This window comes from Pleuronectes platessa, chromosome 7 (assembly GCF_947347685.1).
Source record: "Pleuronectes platessa chromosome 7, fPlePla1.1, whole genome shotgun sequence".
Lineage (NCBI taxonomy): Eukaryota > Metazoa > Chordata > Actinopteri > Pleuronectiformes > Pleuronectidae > Pleuronectes > Pleuronectes platessa.
In genome coordinates this window covers 9,479,842-9,504,937 of record NC_070632.1, presented here as the reverse complement: position 1 = coordinate 9,504,937, position 25,096 = coordinate 9,479,842, and the positions used below count along the sequence as shown (strand labels likewise).

Sequence of the window (25,096 nt, the reverse complement as noted above, 5' to 3'; positions counted from 1 at the left end):
GCCGTAATGAATTGCATTTCTAAAGTAGCGGATGATGGATGATTCATAAAATTCTGAGTGTTCATTTTTTTGCCATGTACTTCCTCATTTTTTCATTCTACACTAAATATCAGCTACTGTTTATCTTCACTGCAGGATTATTTTGCATATGGTGCAGTATCACACTGAAAGTCCACTACTTTTTCACATGTTATTTGGTTTAACATGTTTTATAGTATTCACATTATTCCGCTGTATTTCCTCTGAACCACACAATTAATTTACCATTGTTTTGATGAATCACCGTTGTGGAGGAAGGAGCTTGATTTTTATTGTTTTTACTTTTGTCTTTTTCACCACAAGAATGAAACAAATAAAGACAGAATCTGAATAAATCTTCTGGTTTGTTTTTTATTAAACAATTTATAATTGATCGTCTGCTTTACTATTGCATTATTATCACAGCATTATACAGAGAGCGATAACACAACATGGTCCCACTGCTGCTAGACAAACTACAGTATTTAAATTTACGCCCACACATAAAGATTTTGAAATCTCTAGGAAAAAACTATGCATTTTTCATTTTAGTGAGAATTTAAATTATTTATTTTTATCACAGATTTAACCTCATACAGCTCAATAGGTATTAATCAATCCATTATTATTCCTTTGAAAAGTAGATGAAAGTCAATTTGATTCCTTTTCCATTTATCTGTCAACCCTAAATGTCTAAATGTAAAAGCTTTGTGACACAGTTGAATCAGAAAATACATTTACTTTGGCTCCACATCTTTAATACAAGAAAAGCCTTTGGTTTTCATCCTAAAATTTGATTTTATGGTTACAAAACTGTAAAAAAAAAAAAAATCCAGACACAAGGTCAATGTTAACCTAAAAGGTCTAAAAATACGTAAGGGAACCAGACAGGGGCAGTCCACCGTCTGGCCTGATGTTTCTGCATGGAACCCATTAAAGAAACAGGAAATCTCAGAAATGAAGAGAAATACTTACTGAGTTAGAAATGTTCTTCTAAGAAGAAGAGGTTTATTTAGAATATGACATCAATTGAAAAGAAGAAGTGGTGGATATTGGGTACACAAACACACTCAGTGCACACTCATCCATATGTGTACATGCATTTATAGTGTAAATTAATTTTTATTAACTTTTTTATTTTATTATCTTCTGTTTATCCTATAAAAATAACATAAAAATGATAGGGCATGGAAATAAATATTATATTTTGTGGTTGTACTGATTTATGAATGATGCAACAATAAAAAATATTAACAAAAATTTAATAAATTTAATTTATTCCTGGAAAAGTTTGGAAGGTCTCATTCAATCACTTATTTTCACTGTGGTTCTTATTGAATATAAATTAATGAATTATTAAATCTGCATAGTAGAAACACTGACACATAAAAACACTTCACACAAAATGAGGTTGATGTTTTTTTTTTATTGTCACAGAGTGCATTTTCCATTCACAAATCATCAGTTTAATGTGAGACAGAATAAAACGAGGTAGTTGTAATGCAGTACATTTGCTAAATGTTCATTTTTTATTTATTGAAACCATGTAAAATAAAATGAAACATACTGACGTTGTATATGAATACAGTTATTTCACTTCCTCTGTCTTCATATTTCTGACAAACGGCATATTCAATGTTTTACATGCATCCTTTAATCTCTTGAGTTTAGTAGGAAAATATTCCTAAACACAGAAAACATATATGTGAAGATTGAGTCAGTGAAAAAGTCTTCTGAAAAAGCTCTTTTTGGTCGGGGACATCTGGATTGTTGGAGGAGTTTTCTTGTCCTTTACTTTCATGGGGGTGCGCTTCAGGGGCATGACTTGTCGAGTGGGGGTCATCTCCTGGAGGGGCAGGCCTCCGTGGTCCTGGCAGAAATACTTCTTGCTGCCCTGAGAGAGGGTGACCAGCAGGGTCTCAGTCAGCTCCATGCACTGAGCGTGGACCCAGTGTCCCTCCTCCCCTCTGGAGCAGAAGATCATGGCAGGCCGGTGGAGCTCGGTGGAGTAGTACGGCTCCCAGGTGTTGGGGTCCGCCTGACAGCCCAGGCAACATTTGATCCAGTAGCCCGCCTGGGACTCGTCTTCCTCGTCCTCTTCGTTGTAGGTGTCCTCTTCGCCGCTGCTGTCTTCCAGCTCGTGCGGCTCACGGCCGAAGTAGAGCTCCTCAGAGTCCTCAAGAGGAGTGGAGTCCTCGTAATCTGTGGACTCCTGGCTGCAGCCCTGGGTTCCTGCTTCTCCTTTTCCATCCCCCTCTGTTTGGAATCTTGCCAGATAGAAGTAATGCATATCTGTTTGGGACGCCCTGCCCTCGGTAGGTACTGCAAGAAGGATGTTTCCATCCCCTGCGCTGCCCCCGAACCAAGTGCGACTGTGGACGATATCTGGGGTCCAGGTGGGGGATTCTAACGCCTCAAAGTGGATCCCTCTCTCGTCCAGACTCACTGTGGTGCACTGCGTCCTCTTCTCTGAGTCCGCCTTATAACCCCCTGAGATGATGTACGTGTGAGTGGGACCTGTGCGGGTGATTATGGCACTGGAGATGGATATGCCAGTGTCTAGGGTCTCACAGGAGACCAGGGGGCTGCCCTGCAAGAGCTCGACATGCAGACGGAAGAGCCGAGGGGGGCGGGAGTCGGAGGCGAACGAGTGACCTCCAATGAAGTAGACACAGTCCTCGCGTGCAAGGGCCACGTGAAACGAGAGCCCCTCACTGAGCTCAGGGAAAGTGTGAGCGGAGGAGCATCCGAACTCCAGGTCGAACAGGAACACCTGAGGAGGACAGTCCACGACGCTGTTCCAGCTCTCTGTGGTGCGCTCCCCTGCAGGTATGTACGATCGACCCCCAAATAAAACACAAGCTGTCTTCCCCCGGCTCTGAACCATGCTCAGCGAGTGGCCGTATCTGCCCCCCGGCACCTCTCCCACCAGCTCTTTCTCTTTGCAGCATACTGTCAGTTTGCGGTTGGAGCCGCGGCTGTCCATGGTCAGCAGGTACAAGCTCGATGAGATCTCATTGTTTGGAGTGCGACCGCCGTGGATGAGATAACTCTCCGGAAGCCCGTCGTACGGGTCGAGCCGGCAGACGGCCGGACAGCGCAGTGGGGGGAGGTAGGTGGAATCATTGGAGAAGGAGATGGGCCTGAGCTTGATCTCGCCATTTTTAAACCGAATGCCGAACACTCCTGTTGGACACGTGCGCTTGGGCCAGCCCTTCTGGCCAAACAGGAGGAGTTCACCGTCCAGCTGCAGCAGAGAGCAGCCAGGCTGGAGGAGGCCTGCACAGTTCACTGGAGTCAGTGGCTGCAGAGTCATTTTCCAACAGGTGCCTGCATAAAAAAAAAAACAACAGCACAAACACGATCTGTCACTCAGCTGTTGCTTGTTTTCATTCAGGGGTTTGAGAGTTTTACTTCCTGTTTATTACAGCATCATGTGGGAGATCTACCTATTACATTTATAGAACAACTTTGTAAAACAAAATGAGGAATCTAAACTGGAATTTCAGTCTCAATTCTCTAGATTCTTTTAAATCTCATCCTAAAACTTTTGACGCTGACTTTTATTTATTGATTAATTAATTTATACAATTACATCTATTGTATTACTCTATTTTCTCAGCTAAATGTTTTTATTCCTGTTGTTTCTTCCTTGTAAAACCCTTGACGACATTTTAAAGATAAGTTATATGTAAATATAGTTATTATTATTATTGTTATGACACATTCTATCATATTGGGGATGGAGAGCTTATCAAAGCCAAGCTTTTTAAATGAAGCTAAGTTACACACACACAGGTTAAGTTACTTAATGCAACTGCTGCTCCTGTGGTTTGACAACAGAAAGTTATGCTGACTTTTTTTTTTTTTATTACCAACGTCAAACAGAAGCATCAAGATAAGATCACAATACGTAATTACCTCCTCTGACGTTCACTTTACTTATTTTCAACCACAAACACAACCTCGTATCAAAAACTCTCTCCATCTCCGAGTCAGAGCCTGAATTGACACCGCGAGCCGGGAGCAAACACACTGTAACTTTGTGTGAATGTTTGTAAAGTGTCACAGCACTCAGCCTGATTCTACTGGAAAATGGATTTCATTATCTTTTGGTACAAGTATGATATTATTGGACGACAGCTCAGCATGGATTTTCTTTTTTGCATTAGGTATTGGCACCTTTGAAAGGAAGATGGATCAAAATAAAATTACCGAATATGTTTTCCCATTTAATGAATGAGATTATATCTCAGAATTATTCATAGGTTTTAGAGGTTATTCTGAAAGTAGCTGGAGCAGCTGCTGAGCCTCACTCACATAACATCAGTTGACTTGTACAACTACATAATGTAATTAGGTTTTTTATTTACCAGCTCTGTCATGACTGCTGTGGTAACTTCAGTGACTACAGGTAAATCTTCTGGTCAACAGGATGGCTGCACAGTCTACAGTCTTTTGAAGTGATCCCAAAGTAGCAATAGCACAAGAGTGATTCAATCATAATCTTTAGTTTTCTTACCTTACGACCACGACCTGACGCAGCGCTCGAGCTCTCTCACTTGGATGTGAATCTTGAGATCGCCAAAATGAAACTAAACGACTCTTTACGCAGACAAACTTTGACAAAAAGTCGACGCCGACGGAGTTTGTGAGGCTCCGTTGACTCACAAACACTTCCACAGCTCGAGGTTAACGGTGTGTGACTGCTGCTCTCTCACAGCTGTGCTGCTTGAATGCGTTTATGTGAGTCACTCCACTGATAATGCTGGATTTCATTGAAGGTACACCAAGGAAGATATATAACAGGCTATTGAGAGAGATTTGTCTCTTGACAACTAACATATATAAAACCATGAGAATTTTAAACCTATATGGCTACATTAGACATATTTTCTCTCCAGTAATTATGAACTAATAAACCTTTATTTTTCTCAAAATGAACATTTAATTTAAACAATTTCTTATTTGTCTAAAAGTGGCTTCCATTAAGTATTAAAGACAAATAATAAATAATTAAAATTATGAAAATCAGCCACTGCTACAAAGCGCTTGTTCCCTGTTTATTCAAACTTTTATTAATATTTGACGTATTACGTGCAGAAATTGAACCAAATTCGACACTGCTCTTCCTTTGGCTCTTAATAATTCACAACGCAAGTGTGAAGCAGATAAGAGGAACGGTTCTCAACATGTACCTTCCACAGTCAGACAAAGATTTCTACATTTATGCAGATATTAGATGTGTGTTCCTTTCTTTTTTATTGATTTATATCCTTCTCTTTCCCCCCTGATGGTATTGATTATTTTTGGAAAGATCCTTGATCTGATCCTTTAAACACTGTCAGGCTCTAACACCTTGCTGAAAAAGCCTGATACACAGAGCCTTCCTTACACACACAAACACAGATCCATACCCTCACTGGACACATCACTGTAATACCCAGTAAACCTCGAGCTTAAGAGGCAACACTGTCTCTTCCAGTGAAGCCTTTGACTTCCCGGCTGAATGACAGACTGTACAGGGTGTACTACAGTCATTATTTCCCGCAGCACACGGAACAGAAGTCATTATTATAGCATGATGTTGAATGGAGAAGCAAAAACATCATTCTTCAACAATGAGCAGCTGGCTCAGTCTGACACTCCCGCGTGTATGCGTCTGTTTTAAAAGAGTTGACCCATCGTAGGGTAAAGGCGCATCCACCTATATGAGTCACACGCACACGCCTAAACACCCGGAGAAAAGCTGGGCTTGGAAGCAGATGTCTATCAGCTCATTAGCATAATGTTTTTGTGCCTGAGCAGCGCAGAGAGAAAACTCGAGGAGTGTGCGAAAACAAAGGCGAGAAACCACAAGTGCCTGTAAGACCGTTACAGCTTGAAAACACAAAACAGCAGAGCACCTGTGTGTCTAAACCGATTCTTACAGGGTGGAGGGGAGAAGAATGGCACTCCTGTTGCTGGAGAGAATACGCTGCATAAATGCTGATGTCAGTGGGATATATGCAGAATGGATTTTGTTTTGTTTTATTTTGTCCTCCTTTAGTTTTTGAGAACCGGTCCATCTGCATGAATCCAGCTTTGGATAAAAAAATGAACCTTTTGATTCACCTCAAGGCATCCACACAAAGCACGGATGAAAAGTTTCTGTAGCCGCAGCTGGTGTGGTGCAGAGAGTGAGGGGGGGGGGGGGGGGGGGCGCAGCAGCGTGCGGCAGACCCCGGGCCATGCAAGGATTTGTACATAATTGATAGAACAAAGTAATTAGAATCTACGGCAGCACCTGTTTCTGTCCCTTGTCATGTATCACTACCTGGCTGCGTCTACCCTGAAGCGTGGGCTTGACGGATGATGCGGTGACAGCTCTGATGTCCTGACGTTCACGGTGCAGCAGTGTTTATCACTATTTAATGCTACGGTAATTGCTCCCCTTGTGGTGAGTGGTGCCGGTGGTGTACTTCCACCTCACTCTGGTCTATCGTCTTGTTGCTACCTCCTGTCACGTCCTAACATAATGACAAAACGTGTGTTTTTTCTATTGACTGTATCTAACTGAATGTACCAAGCAGCATAACAACTGTTGAGATTTAATTTTCTTAAACTATTTGCTCCTGGCAACCTGCAACTAGCTTTCAGATTAATGCATATGCTGAGGAATCTAGATGTTCTTGGCGAAGTCAAGCTCATAGATAAAGCTGCAATAATCAATATTTTTGCAGTGATGATGAACATTACATGTGAACACATTCTGCATGTGAATGTGAACAGACGGAATCTGTAGGTGATCAAAAAGAGTTTGTGGCTGGAAGCCGTCTGGTTACCGTTTCTACTTTGACCAATCACGTTTGAGCAGGCTTTGGTTGCCCACAGGTAATTTTGGTCGAACACACAATGGTCGAAATATATCAGCTTTTTAGTCCATTTGCATTCAGATGCAGAAAGCTGTTTCTCTAGATGAGCCAAGCAACCGTCTGGAGCTAAAACTGTACAAGTTCCAGTGAACGGCAAAAAGAGCCTTGACCCAAATCTTCACATTCTACACCGTAAGCTCCAAAATATTGGCTGGTGCCTTCAGACGCTAACTGACCATGAGACAATGGCAGATGGGCTCCAGGATTGCATGAAATGCCGCAGCTCCTCCCAGCCCGGCAGAGCTTTTTAGCATCTTTCAGCTTATTATGTTGATGAGCAGGCAACTATTTTAGGTGGAGACTAAAACAGAGCTAAAAGGAGAGCAATTGAAGAAACACGACACATCACACAAATCCTTTATGCCAAAGTCCGGGGCCTTGAACTTCCACTTGTACAAGCACTTAAGCCTGAACGATCATCCCATTAGCTCTGTCTTACATCCTGGATTGGACAAAGCTAAAAAAAAACATATTGGCAAAGCAATTTTCTGTAATATAAAGGAATTTATTCAGAAAAAGTGCTGTTGAATCCTTGGTGTCCCTAAGTGTCCCTTTGCTCCAAATCCCTTTTATTCTCTCTTCTTGTTGCTATTGTTCTCGATTCCTTGCTCCACTAAATGTGTTTCTCCTCTCTCTGTGTGTAGGTGAGCGGCACGGTTTGATTGCCTTGGTACGTGGCAGGGTGCCAGGGTTACAGACTGCCTCGGATATACTGGCACCAGACCAGGTGCTGGTGGAAACCACGGAGTCTTTCTGGAGACCCTTTGACTTTTTAAAGGTCTTCATTTAGCTGTAGTCAGGACAGTGTCACGGTTCACAGGTTGGGGCAGTCGCTGAACAGCCAACCAAAAGCATGAAGCTCATATGCTTAGATCTACCCTCACCCTGCAACTGCCTTCTGCCCACAAGAAATGCTGCGGCCCTGCCATAGGGCCACAGTGGGATCAAGACGCCGTGGAGGAACAAAGCGAGAAGCGAGTGCGAGGTCTCCACAGTGGGACAGCTGTGTGACTTGATCGTGCCTGTGGATCAGTTGGGGTCAGCACCTTATTGATCCTCCATTGCTTCATGGAAGCTTGATGGATTGAAACTCTGAGCGAGAGAAAAGCCTGCATCTAGCAGTGTTCATTCACACTAAAGCAACGTTAGTTCACCGGAGAAACCCTCATCTCCACCTCATCACCTGTCCCGGTGCTTTCCTGCTTAACTCCCTCTGTCTCCTCCGCTTTATCTCCGCAGTCCTCCTCATTGCGGTGAGTCTCAATTTTCCTTAAGCGGAGCGCCGGAGAGTTTCAGCACAGGGGAGTTTACCTCAGACGTGTTCACTGAAGCAGGAACAGGACCTCAGGCTACGCCAGCTATAGATTTTACCATGATTCTGATTAGAGGGCTCCCTGTTGCAATCGATACCATACATCAGTAAACTGCACAGTGAAACCGATGGTCCCGGATAGGATCCCGTATTTGGTTTCCAATTAATCTCACTGTTGATTATTTTTAAGATTAAAAGGCACTTGAGTGAGCACTAGATCCCTCAGCGTTAGAAGCAGTTCTGCGCGAGAGGCTGCCGAGCGTCCAAACACATCGGACACTGGATGTAACAACTCCAGTCAATAACGACGCTTGATCATGATGATTAAATGTTATGGGCTGCTAGACACTGTACACAGCACGACAAGAGGATGATGAAGGATTGTTCCTCTCCTACAACTCTCCCTCACTGAGTGTCTTATTATGTTATTGTAATGAATGATGGTTTGACAGGTAGCAGCTGTGGAAATGAATGCTACAGCACTGGAGGCGAGGCTGCAAGTCCTGATCCTGCACCTGGTGTTATTTACAGGGTTAAATATAGTTAACGCTCAACAGGCGGTTTAATTAATAGCACATTATTTGCTTGAATTGTGAAGCAATTCATTTGAAGGAAATTCAAATTGTGCTTGTGGATCTATTAAATGAAGTATATAATTGTTTCCTTTTTTGTTAGATGGTTTGTGGACGTTGGGAGTCTGACAGAGCTTTTAAATTTGGAGGGATTAAAACAGTTTCATTTATTTTAAAACTGGCCCTGAAATAAACTGATCTTAAGTTAAAGTGTTTTATCATAAATCTGCACAAATCCGAGGCAATACTTTTATTATCAACAATAATAACAATTCATTTTATTTAATTCTTAATTTTACACTTGAGTATCGATTTGAATACCAATGATATATCAAATGATTTATTACCGCTGACATCCACAACCCTCTCAGTTTGTGCCTCTATGACAGTGGTGCATCAAAAAGTGCTTGGGAAATAAATTGATCGTACAATGAAATATTATATTTAAAAAATGTATTCATGCCAGGTCTACTTCTTTGCAACTCTTGTCAAACTAGAAAATAAAATAAAAGTTTCTTTAATCTATTTTAGTCCCTCACAAGTTGGGGCGTTGCATCCTCCATCCCCACAGGGTGGAGACCAAAACATCTCAAAAAGGAACAGGATTATTCAACATATTTTTTATAAGAGACAAAACTAGAAATTGATAGCTGAAGTTAAAGTTTTGATTACACACATTCATCGTCACCAGAGGATATATGTAATGATCACATCATTTATATTTAAGTGATACCATCTGGCTAACATTTTAATTAAAGTCAAGACTGAATGCAAATTACACAACAATCCTAACAACCTCAGTTGTATTTTCTATTCAGTGGAAGTGGCAGCAGGCTAACATGCTAAACTTATAACACTGGTTGATAAAGGCCTACCTGCTACTCATCAGCATTTTATCATTGTCCCAGTGAGCATGTTAACACACTGCTGATCACAGGCCTGATTTCAGGCATCAACACTCACTGAGGTAAGTTTTAACCTGTATAATATCACAACCTTGGTTAGAATTCAGATTTGCATGTTGGGGGAGGTGCCCTTTGGGAAGGGCATAGAAATTGCATTCTTGTTATTTGACAACAGTGTTGTTTAATGTGCGTATGAATCTTCATTATTATCAATTTATATTCACTTTTTTGTGCTCATGCTGAAATAAGAGAGGTAGCCTTTTTTTGCCGTGCTGTATTGATATGAGCCTTGAGACGGCCACAATGCTATTTCACGGAGAATGGTTCCTTTAATCGAGGCTCCGACAGCAAATTACATTCGCTGAGTTTTAACAATTTGCACTGAAAGCAATGGAAAACTCGATATGAGTCAAATACTTCTTAATCCATGAAAGTATAGGCCATAGTTCCGCAGTGAGCCTTGGAAATGAGTCGTTTGATTTGCTTGGAGAAAGTACAAGATGCATATTATGTGTGTGATTGCTGCAGTCAATTACTTTTAAATAGACGGTTTTACCATTTTTATTCATTATCAACATGCAGATTGAGTAGCTGCCCTGTTATTAGCATTAAAGGTTCATCCTGACCTGTTTTTCAGTCTCGCTGCATCTTCAATTACAAAGCTCCAATCCTGATCATCGACTTAAAAACCTGGCAATACTCATTAATTGTGATGGCAGGTGGGTTTTTAATAGCTCCTACAGAACATGCTCTGTGTAACGTAGACCTTCTAAATCAAGGGTACGCGTGTGATTTGATGTCGACCGCGGGCGAGGATTGTGGAGCGGCGAGGGTCGTCTCTGTAATGTCTGCCAAGCGATTTGGCTGTTGACTGCGTTGCCTCTCAGACATGCTGACTTAATAGAATGGCTTACTGTGAAGTCCCACCTTGATTAGCATGTGTAATTATGAATACGCTGCTGTAAGCGTAAAAGCAGAGGGAAAGAAGGCATTCTGGAAAGTGCCTGTGTCTCTTTGACACAGAGTAATTGCCTCCACCTCACAATCAATGGCTGCTCAGCATTTGGCACCTGGATAGTTCAGCTTGTGTGGATCATTTCAGATTCGGGCCATTTTGGGGGATTTACACTTGACATTGTCAAAGCAAAACGTGATAATGCAACAAAGAACACACTTTAATAAATATATGAACAAAGCTGTTTTCAGATAGATGTTCGGAAATGTGGTTTGGATGTAACACATTTGAAGAGTTGCAAATTGTCTGTATTTATGTTGCACTTTTCTGGTTTTGATGGCCACTTTAAGCACTTTACATTCACTCCATCACACACATTCATAAAGTGCATATGTGCAGCGGCTTTTATCCATGAGAAGAGGCAATTTTGTGAATGGGGAAGACAGGGATCGAACCGCCGACCTTCTGGGTAGAGGACAACCACAGTGATTGTTTATTCTACCTTATTTTACGTCCATTTGGTGCTTGAAGTCATCAACACACCCACAATTCTGGGAAATGTCCAAACCTCAGTAGTTGTACGTGACTGCGGTGCTGTCCTGCAAACGTCTCAGGTTCTACCGGTGCTATTTCTGCTCAATAACGGCCTGAGCTGACAGCCGAGGGCGCGTGAGTGCACCATGACATGCTGAGAATAAAAAATAAGCTTCTGATATTCAATTTAGTATGACCACGGTGGATGACAAAGCAGCACTGAGGGAAAGATGCCCCGTGACACTCTGACACATGGACAAGCATGTCAGAGTTAGCTCAGTGTGACACTCGTCCCTCCTCTGTGACACTGTTAAACCCTCTAAGCCCCCCCCCCCCCGACCCGCTGTCAGTTTACCGACTCCCCATCTGCAGCCGTGTCAAACATGTGGAGCCGCTACCTGTGGACCAAAACATGTTGAGCTGATGGATTTTGCCTGCAAGCACAGAAAAGCCACACGAATTTAAAGGACAGCCAAACTAAACAAACGACAGCGTTAGTTATTCTACGTGTGTGTCTGTGCTGCTTCTGTGTGCGTTTGCTCTGTCAACGCTGCGGAAGCCATTTTTAAAGTAGACAGCTCATCAGGAGGAGTGACAAGGGAGGCTAAGAATACACTTCATATTTCAAGGTGAAGAGGTGCATATACCCGGAGCTTATCATGACACAATCCACCCAAGCATTCATTCATCCATCCATCTAGACGCAGGAACCCAAGCGTGCGTTTCCATAGTCATTTTCCTCCCGTGCTTTGTGGGAAACTTCAGGTGTTGCAGATGGAAGATGAACTGCAGTGCTTCCTGGGTCTTCTCCCCGTTAGCAGTTATTGAACGAGCTCCTCTTCTCCTCGGAAAAGAGTCATGATAAATGTATTCTCCTTCAATAAGATATAGGTTTTACACAATTTTTTTCAATAAGTTCCAAAAAATGTGTGAACCACCACTGTTACTGGTGAGTAGTGGTGTTGTCTTCTTAAATGTATAGAGTTTCTTGCGTCTATGCGTTGCTTTTCATTAAGCCTAAGTGAGAAAAAACTCTTATATTCAATTAAACTTTATTTGTACAGCGCCAAATAATGAATGCTATTATCTCAAGGCACTATACATAGTAAATGGTAAATAGCTTTGCATTTATAAAGCGCTTTTCTAGTCTTGACGACCACTCAAAGCTCTTTACAGAACAGTTTTATATTCACCCATTCACACACACATTCATACGGTGCATCTATTAGCAGCGATTAGTTGATCTATGGGGGGGCCATTCAGGGTTCAGCATCTCCTCGCCCAAGGACACTTCAGCATGCAGATGGGGAAGACTGGGGATTGAACTGCCGACCTTCAGGTTGGAGGACGACCGCTCCACCCCCTCAGCCACAGAGTAAGGTTGAGACCATAAAAATGGATGAGAAGACCAACAGTTCCCCCAGCTTTCTGCTCAAAACCTTCATGATTTCACAGATTTGATTGTGACTAGAATCTCTAAATGTGTGAGTATGATGTCCAAGGGATGGTGTTGGTGGTTTGATACTAAGAGAATAGTTTGAACATCGGAATGAGGCGGTTTGGAGTTGTTTATTTCAGCCTGTGGTCTACCAGTGATGTTTCCAGTGAGCAGCCTCATTTAACTTGTGAGGAGGAAAATGCTGGCAGCCTATAATGGCACAAATGAGTGAAAGAGAAAGAGGGGGGGGGGGGGGGGGCGGGCTCCTTAATTATGATCAACATCATGTCTGGGATTGCCAAACCAAGGAGGAGGAGGACTTAGCAGGCGAGCAGGAGGAGGAGAGTGTCAATATTTAATAGTGTTGGCTCCGTCAGATTGATTGAAATTCCTTTTTATGAACACAGGGGAGAACATGATGGTATAGCCCATCCCTGCCTTTGACAGATGCCTTCTGCTTTCAGCCTCCTCTGTCTGGGCCTTCACACTTCTCGCGGTATTTTTGTCAGCCGGCTATTATCAGAAGTTTGTCTTTTCTTTGCTTTATTGTGTGTTGCGCCGCGTTTGACCCTCCTCGCTCTCTCGTGTCTGTTATCTGCTTTTGGATTCCATTAGCGCGGTGACAAGAGAGGTGATTACAGCCGGCACAGGTCTTTTAATACAGATTAGACGTCATCTGTGAAGCCTTTCACACGTCTGTCATCACGCTATCCCTCGAGTTATTGTCTGGGGCCCTTTACTTTGAGCTGTTGATATGGCCTGCTGTATGCCCCTCCTGTAATGCTATCTGTGTTCTGTGCGCTTTACCATGGTGAATATTCGTATTTGACGCGACTAATAAGGCCTTTTCATTTTGATGGAATCTTCTCTCTCTCAGCGCGGCCGTGCTGGCAGAGGCCGGTGATTTCTCCCGGCGAGACAGAGCTGTTTGCTCGGTCTCTGGGCGGAGCCGAGAGACAGATTGAGTCAAACAACAGTGTCGTGTCTGGCAGGCTGCTCCGCTCGCGCTCGTTCCATCTCCTAAAGGTTAAAAAAACACACCGCCCGCATCGTCCACTGGTTGAGAATCTGAGAAGGTAAAAAATAATGAATTTGCAAAATTATCATTTACACGCATGGTTTCCCGGTGATACAATTCAATTACACTGACAAGCAACCCTCTCAGAAACAACTGGAGCCTGATTTTAATTGAACAGTGAGTCAGCTCTCACTTCCACTAATTTGATTGTCACACTCCTGAATTGCGTTTGATAATCACACGGAACAAAGGCAATGAGATAATCATTTGCTGTATAACGCTGTGCTTGTTTCAATCTGAAGGAATTCAACAGCTTCGCCAGGTGAGAGGAGCTGTCACTCCAAATCTGGGATTCTGGAAAAGGCCTTTAATGATTTTGACTTTCCACGTCTGAATGTGCAATGTGTGTCTGGATGAAATTAAGTGTCCTCTGGTGGCAGCATTCATTACTATGTCACTGTATCTGAAGTGACTCGAGGTGATAACATTTACATTTCTATGCACACGTTATGTACCTATAATGGCTTATCTGTCATGTCAAATGAGAGTTGGAGGAAGGAGCCGGGATGACCTGTCCTCTGTTTGTCATTCTGTTGTGCTCCGTTTGCCGGTGTCCTACTGGGAAGGTGAGAACGATGATGCACCGACTCACCAGCTTCTGCCACCTGACGCAGCTGCAGCTGACCCTCGCTGCCAGAGGCCTGAGGACAGAGACGAAATGTCTCAGCACGACCGACTGCAGTAATGAAACCTGGCAACCTCCAAAGATTATGACGATAAAAAAAGCTATAAAAACAATGTTTGTTTTGTTGTTTCAGCTAACTTTGAAAAAAAATATGAAAAAAGAATGCTGATAGACTAGAGATTTTTTTTTTATTCTTCAAGGTAATTAAGTTTAGCTCCTTTTGAGAATGGATTTCTAACAACTCAACTCATGTTCACTGCAGATAGCGAGTGTGTGCCCACCACCTGTCACTCAAAAATACAAAAGCCACATTCAAAAAATGTGTCAGCACTTCAGAATAATGGCTTGGTTTACAGGAATTAGATAATTTTGCTGCAATTAAATGAATTTGTCAAGTAAATCTATGTTGTTTATTGTTTTAGCATCAGCAGAGTGGCAAACTGCAGCATCCAGAATAAATCTTTAATAAAACTGAAAACAAAGAGGAGTGGAGTACACACATGACTCAAAGAATGATGCATGAATGGATCTTTAGAATAAATTGTGTGAACTTGTTATGCAGTTAGTAACCAAGCAGTTGGCAAAGTTAGTACCGACCTTGTGAGCAGTTGGTAAAGTCTTTAATCCGGAGAGCTTTTTAACCTCTTCAATAAAAATTTTTTTTTTGAGTGAAATAAAATACTGAGAAAAAAATGCCTTTAGAGAGTTCATGTTAGAGAGAAAATTGCATTAATCTCAAGGGACTGACTACTACTAGCATGTTCTATAGCTGGCTAGTGTGTTAGCGGTAAGCTACTGTATTTTACCGACTAAGGGCAGTCACTCCACCAAAAAGCCTCTTGAACATGTAACCGCTCACTGGTTCATTTTGTTGTGGCCCTTTCTAGTGTGAACACACATGTGCTCATGATAAAACCATTCAATCATTATTTTAGTTGTAAGAAAAATACAATCAAAACTGTCCTTACAAGAGAAATATGCTATTTATTGGTAAATTGTGAAGATATTTGTTAAATTAGTTAAATAAATGATACCCAGCCCACTGGGTGAACATGCAGCAGTGTAATTAATTTCATGTCACCCTAGTCTGTATCCATGTGCTTCTCTGTAGAAACTAATGACTTACAATGGCTGGGAACCTGGGAGGTGAAGGCAAATAGGATGTGTAAGCTAAATGAATGTAGGGTAGAAGTCTGTGTTAGCACCTCACTAATGATGTTACATTGCAGGGACCTGACACGGTTTTTTTTTGGTTTTATCTTAGTTTGCTTTATGATATAAAGGGTGTTGGGTTCTGTGTCATCAGATTTATGCGCCTGCATGAACATGGAAGTTGGTTTTCCTGTAAAGTCAATTTTCTGTGGTGTTAAAGAAAAACTAAGTTTGCAAGAGGTGAAACACGCATGTTGCCTTTATGTTACTTTAAGACATGAAGTGGAGTGTGTTCACATTAGCCTACTCAGAACCCACCTGACATTCAATTAGTGGACAGCAAAGTGCAGCGAGACCAAAAGCACAAGAGCTTTTCAGGTTTAATTTAAACCTTCAGAGGAGAAGTATAAAGTGACCTTATTGACACGCTTCCTTGGTAACATTTTTTATACGCTTTAAGGCGTTATACGTGTAAATCTATCTGAACTGCACAGGGACACATTCTATGGATCATACACCCACGCGACATTGTTTAATTCCTACTCCCACTTAACTCTCAAAGGTGATACAACTTATTTAGAGAGATTCTAAAAATGTTCTAATTAACAAGATATTCTGATCCGATTAATCCCAGTGTTATACTGTCATGAATTTGTGTGCCACTGTTTTGTTCGGGTGAGAAAGTGACTCTACACGGACGAATAGACCCGAGTGCTGCTGCTTCCCTGCGGAACGGTCACAGAGGCTCATTCTCCCCCCAGGTGGTGCCGCTGCCTGTGGTGGCAAAGAACTAAGGGTTGTGACCACAGCCTTTCAGTTGGTGCTACCCCGACAGGAGAGATTGAGGATGGAGATAAAAGGGCACCCCCCGAGCCCTATGCCCTGTGCAGGTGCACTGTTTGTGGGGCACCAACAGTAACAGCCAGGTGATGAGGCAGCGAGACAGCAAATCAAACAGGGGAGCAGAAACAGGGGCCTCCATCTGGCACAGCTGTTCCTGCCGTTTCCAAACCCTCACACTCACACTTCAGTAACTGTTCCCCACCAGATCCATTCGATTGTTTTATAACGTACAGTATATTTGGCCCTTTTGGATAATGGTCAGATTAAAGTGCCATCAGTGTAAGACAGAGCAACACAGATGCACTATACACATAAAAATGTTTTTGCATTCAGCAGTGTTTCCATGATGGCCTGGATCTGCTGGAATGCATTTCTAAATAGCTCAGCAGCTAAATACCCTGCCACTGACAAACACTGGGCCTTGGCTTATGGCAATACTACATTTACCAGCCTAATTCAACAAGCCACACGGCCATTTAGCCAGTTAAGCTGGATGTACTGCCAAGCAGACAGCAGCTGGAGAACGCACAGCCGAAATGGTGCAGGCGACATTTGGCATTCACAGGACATTCACAGCAAACAAACTTTTAGCTCAGCCAGATGGGTAATTGATGAGGATTGTTGTAATAGGTAAGAGAGGGATGTGTCCGATGACATGCGGAAACCGAGGAGGCGACAGGAGACGTTACGTGCCTGGTTTGATGTCAGGTCTGGATGATAGACACAGTAATTTGTCCAGTTCATAGGCAGATGGAAACCAGAGTGACAGATGATTCACTTTACTTCATCTTCCCGATGCCGTAATGTGCCTAATCCCATCCCAGATCCGCTGTTGATGTCTAGAGCGACTCCAACAAACAAGGACAAATGCTGTACGGTGCCTTTGTGTTCTCATGGTGTTGACAGATATTCAGCTCATTTACTTTAACAAAAACAACAATCTCACTATGAAAAAAAACCCTCAGAAACTCAAACTTGTTCTAGTGCAAAAATGTACAAAATATCATAAGTACTCATTATGCAGCAGCCTGGCCCTGGTTAGTGTATTATTGCATTGTATATTAATTGACTATAATTAATGATGTATTGTGAAAGAGGTTCTTTAATAGCAAGTAATACATAATATTGTATATGAATATATTATTTGAATATGTAATATAGCTTTCAATGTAATGTTTTATTGGTGTAAAAGTACACATTTTGTGCAAATGTACCTAGTTACTCTCCACCACTGCCATCAGGAAGCAAACTTACCAGATCTTATGTGTGCAATAAAATAATTAAAAACACTCATTTGAACAGAGGAAATTACACATAGCAATCAGGCTTCCAGAGAACCATTTCCTCCCCCAAGGCACAAATCACAGAGCCTCCTGCCTTCCAGGACCTGGCTTGTCATGTTTACAGCCAACTTATGTTAGTAAGCACACTTCTCATATCCCACTTGTCCCCCATAAGCCAAAAATATTTTATAGCTGATGATCACTTTAATAGTTCCCCAGATTATGTATCTGGTCGTAAAAAGGATGGCAGAGAGCACCGGGCTCACCCTCTTCAAGAGTTACCCCGATGCCAGATAAAAGAACAGAGTTGCTTTATGCGAGTGGGACTATACTGGAAGTTACTGTGGAGTATACAAACCATATCATGTCATTAGTGATAGGCCACTCCTGCTAAGGAAGTTTCCTCCTGGCCTATTTAAGATGGGGATGAGGAAATTGGTCCCATTAATATTTTATTATTTCGACCTTGCTCAATGTGTCTCCATGAACTGTTTGCACCCGGGGTATAATCAGTGAGGGAAGCAGGAATTTGTTTCCCTCTGGCGGGAAGGTCAAAACATTTCTCGTCCTGTGGGTGTCACTGTTACCACATCTGAAGCACTGAGCCTCATCCAGTGGTCCCACTGCACTAATGAGTTATGGTGGCTGCTGCACAAAGACCACCATAATTCTGCAACACTGAACACACGCACACCGCCAGACACATGGCCTGGACACACTTATACACACACGCACACACCCCTGCACATGTGTGAGCATCCACACTCCCAGCAGTGAGGACTGAGGGAGGAAACGTTGTTAGACAAACAGAGGAAGACAACCAAGCAATTGGCCTAAAATAGTTTCAATGGGAAATCCATTTCATCACTTTGAAAATGGGGAAGAAGCCCCACTGGTGTAAATGAGCTTTGCATTATTGTCATAATGGACCGATCTGGCCTGTCATGTTATGCAAAGCTTTAGATAAATGGACTGTGGTGATTGTGATACATGGAAAAGTCCTTTTACTCTTGTTTGAATGTAGCTTTTGTAATTTGATTTCCTCCCCACTAAAACACATTCACATATTCAAGATCAGGAAACTTTGATCTTTGTTGAAATGTATTAATACGGTTATAAAAACATAATAGTAAAGCACAAATACAGAGAGAGAGAAATACGGAGAGAGAAACGTGGCTCAGTCGGCAGATTGTGGTTCTCTAAAGCAATATTTTAGGAGTTACCCCCACTGTCCTTCAGTGGCAGACAGTCACCTTGCCAATGCTCAGGACGACACCACCTGTCAGGGCTTGCCTTGGGCCCTAGACGGAGCCCTCTGCGGTCGAGGCTGGATTTTGTGGCGGATCAGTGGGATTTAGGGGACAAACAGACTGCCACTGTAGTCGTCCATGTCTGCTGCTGAAAACTCAATTTGGTTGTACAGCTCCCCATCTCTACTTTACCTGTTTGAACAGTAGGGAGACAGGAGGGAGACGGCAGATAAGCAACAGAGGGAGAGTATTTTAAATTCCAGTCAACATCGGCAGTGATTTTACTCAGCACTTTCTCGCTAAAAAATGGTTCTTTCCCTTGAAAGGTGATTTATAAAGCAGGATTTTAATGAGATATGAAATTCAATATTTATTTTAATGGCAGCTTGTATTATGTGGGATATACACACATACCTCCACCAAGGCTAATGCCATGCCTCACCATGTTAAAGAAAGGGAAGGGGGGGGGGTTTCTAGATCCACTCTTAAATTTATTCGGTAGCCCTTTGGTCATGCCCCAACCCTTCACAAAGTTTCATCGGAATTCAGAATGCCTCTCTCTCCCACTTAATACTATCAAACGACTGATGGCTACAAAAACATATAACTATAACTAATAACTAATAACTAATAAATTTGACCTTTACATACGAAGCAAATGATTTGGTCATTAACGTGAATCAAAGTGGATTAGATGACAGTTGTTGCAACGACTTGTGACACAACCTTTACTTGACCTTGTGCAGCCATGCATGTATTTTTCAGAAGACAGTTGTGTGAGGCAAAGCTACATAAGAATCTGCGTCTGCCCCCCCCCCCCACAACAACAACCCATAGATGTCAAATGTACGGCCTGGTTGCCATCACTTGTTTGACCAATGATGCTTTACCAGGCTTTTGTAGCCTCCAGAAACAAACATTGACCAAAATGCATCATTATTATTCTATAATTTAACTGCATTGATATTTTTAGTAGAGATTAGCTATACTGTCATCTGTGATTTGTATCTAAAGACATTCGACTTGTGTGATGTATTGGATCAGATATCCACTACTCCAAAAGCCCCAAGATATCGAGCAATTGCCCCCAGAGGCTAACCATAGTAAACCTTACTACTATTATCAGCTCAGTAACATGCTAACGAGCTGATGTTTGAAACCTTAACATCTGCAATCTTTTAAGGGAAATTGATAACAAATTCTTTACAGTAGTTGCTACAAAGTATCTTACCCTGAGGACGACACTAGATGGGAATTTAAGGGACCACCAAAGCTACTACAATCCATCCTGAGGTGGAACATGTCCGTACAAAGTTTTACTGCGGTGCACTCGCTAGACGCCAAGACATTTCACTCACAACTGCAAATGTCAGCCTGGAGGGAAAGTCAGAGGATCACAAAAGTCATTAGGATTCACCGCCTGAAAACCTCTGAATGTCTTTACAAAATATTTTGCTGATCTATCCCGCAGGTGTTGAGATATTTCACACGATGAATGAAAACTTCGACCTGCTGGAAGTGCTCGTTGAAAAGTTTGGGGATCACTAACAGATATTAAGATTCATCCTGTGTGCCCCACAGATATATCTGTATTAAGTTAAAGGCAAACCATTCTGTAGTTGTGGAGATATTTCAGTCTGAAAAGTGGTGGACTGACCGACTGACTAAAGAAGCAACATTTTCATTCCCAGAGGGACGGTGCTAGCATGGCTAAAATCTCAATTAATCATACAAATCAGTAAAATGTTATAGATCGACAAAAAGCAGTTCACCATTGGATTCAAAAGTCAGTGAATGGAATACAAATGCACCTGATGACTCACTGGAAGGCAGCACTGCAGCACAGGAGTCAAAGAAGTTTGAGGTGAACTTTGATGAAGACAGTTTTGCACGCATCCCTCATAACAGATGATGTCAATTTACAGGTATGCAGTATTTATAGCAGCCGGTGGTGTTGATTAGATGAGGTCTTATTTGCACTTGACTATGATTTGTTAAACTGTTTCCATTCGGAGATTTGTGTGTGCACTCGTCTTTTGTCACCTCTTCAGGGACCTTTCCCAATATAATCACAGACCTTGTCAGGACCAGTAGACCTCATGAGGACCAAAGCTCGGTCTTAATGAGGCAACACGTCATTTCTCTTGTCCTGGTTAAGTTCAGAGTTAAGGTGTAAATTGTGGTTGGGTTAAGGTGAGGGATATAGTTTTGGTTAAGCTGTCCACAATGAATGGTAGTCAATGTAAAGTCCTAACAAGGATAGCTGCTCAATCTTGCGTGTGTGTGCTACTCCATTTAAATACATTTTGGGTGATTATCTTAAAATCGGATAGTTCTTGACCCAATGAAAGTATGAGATACATGTATGCCATCATCTTCATTGCTGTGAATTTATGGAGCATGTCCTTCAAGTGGACTTTAATTCAAACAACTGTGTGTCTGTGGAGTCCCAAGCTCTCTGTGTCGATGTCCCTAATGTAGAACAACTGATGCAATTAGTAGTCATGATTAAGTTTAGTTTGAACTTTTCTCCAGGAAATGAACGGAAGTCAATGCAATGTCCCTAAAGTCAGGGACACAATGGACACAATAGAGTTTGTGGACGTGGACTGTGTGTGAGTGTCCACACAATGACACAAACAAGACACTTTAATTTGGATTCGATTCCCTTCTGTTTGGAGTACATCATTTGTTCATATTATTGTTGCACATCCCAGAGTATCCAGTATCCTCCGTGCTATTGTGCCAGGGTGAGATAACACCTATATAAAACCCTAGATTGAATGTTAGAGGAACAGGGAGAGAGCAGGTCATTCACTGAGGTAATAAAGTAGACGGCTCCAATCACGGTATTGAATTAGACTCACAACACAACTCCTGGCTCACTGTTACTGCCTCCATCAAACCATAAACACAACCAAACCCTGCACAAAGACCAATAATTCACATTATCCAGGAATCTCACACTGATCCAAACAACAACAGGTAAATAGAGCAGGAGCTTCTGCTGCCGGTCGTTAAGGACTCTCTGCACATTCACATGTCTTTTATGGACAAAAACATTTTGGGTTAATTGGTTTCTCCGCAGTTTCTTGGGAGGCATTTTTAAACACCCTCATATTTGTCCTATTGATTCTTAATTATATTCCAAGGCTCTCAGTCATTCTTTCTGTCAGTCAGAGAAAAACTACATGAGTTTCTGCTAAGTAACACAAAATACTATCGAAAAAACCTGTACGGGCACATTTATATTCAGCTATTTACCATTGTGTACTTTCAAAAATGGGACTTGGAGTAAATACACCACAGATTCAAAATTCTACAGTTTGAACTGAGGAGTTTTCAGATACTTTTGCTCAAGCAAAATGCAACTTAATGACATGTGAAACATTAGCATGAATTTATATTCAATAACTCAATATTTCTGAAATTAAACTATAAAACAAATGGAGCCTTCCTCCTAAAATACATTAATATTAAATGTTAATTTAGACGAGTCCAGCAGCTGAACACATGTACAATACTGTGGGTAACATTGGCGGCCCAAGGCTTCATGAGTCTTGTTGACACAAGTCAACAAAAGGCAACAAAACTTATTCGCTAGTCTGTTGTTTTTTGGACTTTTTACATTAAGAAATATTTTACAACACATTTGTACCTTGAGAAGTTGTCTTCTCACCTGTTAACCATTAAAGATTACTCACATACACTGCTTAAACTCTGATAAAAACTGGAAAAACAGGGCTATAATCCAGAACTTTAGTCTGGCAGTCGGCCATATACTCGTATCGTGTTTTCTCTCACAGTTGGAGGCTGATTTGTCAGCCTTAATCGCTTGCTCCTCTCCCTGGTGCCTCTCTGCAGGCTCTGCACAATCAACACTTGTTCCTGTCAGGCCAAAGTGATGAGCGGGGATCTTTGACATGATGCTGGGGCTCCTCGAGGTGGACCCATCCTTCTCTTTGTAGGGAGGCCCCCATGCAGGTGTAGTGCAAGGCACAATGAGAGGAAGTGCATGCTGCGTTTGGAGGTCAAACAATGCTTTCATTTTTAATAACCGTCTGGTGCCTGGGTATCTCAAACTTACAATATTTATGAAGCCTGTGGCAGACATGGAACAAACACAACCATATATCCCCTGGTCTAATTAGGCCTTCAGTTATGGCTTTTACTGTGACCCTGGTGGGCAACACTCCCAGGCCTGGGCCACGAGCTGCGGGCAAAAGGAAATTGTAAGATGCATTCAGCTTCTTGCATAATGGCCCCCCCAACAAGCCCTCCTCTTCACTGGCCTTCATGGTGGCCGACAGAGAAAGCGGGAAAAAAGCAATTTTGTGCTTGGGTTTTACGGTTGGAGTGCAAAGGCTGAGCGATATGTATCATCAGCAGAACATTTTGTGCTTTGAAACCTCATAGCGGCCGCAGCAGACAGGAAATGAGACAGAGTTTTTCATTTCCCTGTCGCTATCTTCTTGCACAAACTAAATGGGGGCCCTTTGCCACAGGGCCCTGATTACATCTACCTACTATTCACAATGTAAAAGGAACACAGCAGGTCTGTAATCAGGAATGTAATCTGCATCATGAATTTCATATTCATGGTAAATGCGGAAAAGCAACAGGGTCAATGGCTTCGGGGGGGGGGGGGGGGGGGGAGGGGCACTGGTAAGATAATTGATTTCACTTTCTGGTGAGATGGGTGAGTGATTGACACATTGGTAAACTGTGAAGGAAGCATGTTGAATGATGGATAGATGTTATTGCTGAAGCAACAAGCAAAGCTGCCCGATGTTATCACCTTCTTATTATGTTGCGGCTGCTACACGGGCAAATTGCACATCTCTTCACACCAAGTAATCTCCCACTTTCTCTGCTTGTAACATCTCTGTTTTCAGTTTCATTTCTCCAAATCTGTGCATGCACGTGGTTTCTTACCTTTTCTTTCCATCGTTCTTCTTCCTCTTATTATTATTATTTTACCTGTGTGCAGCTTTTTTATGCATTTGGTATCCTAAACAGTAAAACCTGCATCTATCATGTGCCGTTTAGGTTTTCAATATTTACTCCTCCTCTTTATTCCTCGTTTTTTTTGCAGGCTTTTCCTTCCACTTACTCTTTATAGAGGCAGAGGTTCTCCCCCAGGAGTCCCCCCCGCATGCCCTCTACCATTTGTCTCTCTGATTAATATAAAACCTGCTCCCGCTTGGTCCCCTATTTCACTGAAAAACCAACACAATTGGTGGCTATTTGATTGGCCTTAGCCTTCACGAAGGCTGGGGGAATTGAGGAGAGAAAGCAAAAGCATTTGATCTATTCATCCATCCGCATGGAAATCAATGGGCTCTGTCTCCCGGACACACCCCCACTGTCCACACTCACACATTTTACCACAGGAATTCTGCCCACCATCCGAGTCAGCTGCACAAGGGTAAAGTGGAACCCGGCAGGGGCCGTGGAGTCCCACCGCTGCGATAAACACGGTCATCTGCATAAATTCAAATGATATTATAGCACATTTAAAGATAAGAGCCTATTATTCCTTAGAAAATCCCCAGTCTCGGAAACACTGCTGTGAAACAAGATTAGAACAATTTGTGCGTGAAAGGGAGAGACAGGCAGCTGTTAGGGTTTTATAGGTGTAGGTAGAACAGTGTAGCTGATCAACACGCTGCATGTTCCTGGTCTTCTCCAAATGAGCCTACAGTGGCCTCGCCCCGGGCTTTATTGGCTGCTTGTTAACCTTTTAGAAGACTATGAAAAGGTTACCTGGCTCATTGTCCTTCTTCAACGCTGATTTATATTTTTGACTCTCCTGTATGTTTATTTGCGGCGGCAAAGCAGCTGCACTTACTACACCTACGTTACTAGATGTGAATCCGCTGGTGCACAAAATCATCGAAAGGGAGGTGACTGTCGATTATCTTATCTTGTATAGTGGATAATATTGTCAAAGCTTTATTATGGAACTGTAAAATGACTTAGCCAAAGCGTTGCTGTATAAGGTAAAAAGCTCTGATACTGTGATATTGATATGGCACATATTTTGATTATAAATATATATGTATGCGCCATGGACTCTAAATAAGGATGGAGGAAATAACAGACCCCAAAAGTGAAGCCAAAACATCCTGATAGCCCCCTAGTGGCTGGCTGTATTATAGGTAGGGAAAAAAACGCCTCTTTGGTGCTAGCAAAATGTACATTAGATGAATTTTTA

At 42.2% G+C, this 25,096-nt stretch overlaps 1 protein-coding gene across 1 annotated transcript; it reads right to left on the bottom strand.

The window, feature by feature from the left end:
* Positions 1-1,594: 1,594 nt before the first annotated feature.
* On the bottom strand, positions 1,595-4,740 carry rag2 (recombination activating gene 2). Its single transcript, XM_053427383.1, has 2 exons — positions 4,541-4,740; positions 1,595-3,348 (listed from the first exon to the last, which is right to left on the bottom strand). The coding sequence occupies exon 2, from the start codon at positions 3,332-3,334 to the stop codon at positions 1,736-1,738; it is 1,599 nt and encodes a 532-aa protein (XP_053283358.1). The 5' UTR covers positions 3,335-3,348; positions 4,541-4,740; the 3' UTR covers positions 1,595-1,735.
* Between the last annotated feature and the right edge of the window lie 20,356 nt (positions 4,741-25,096).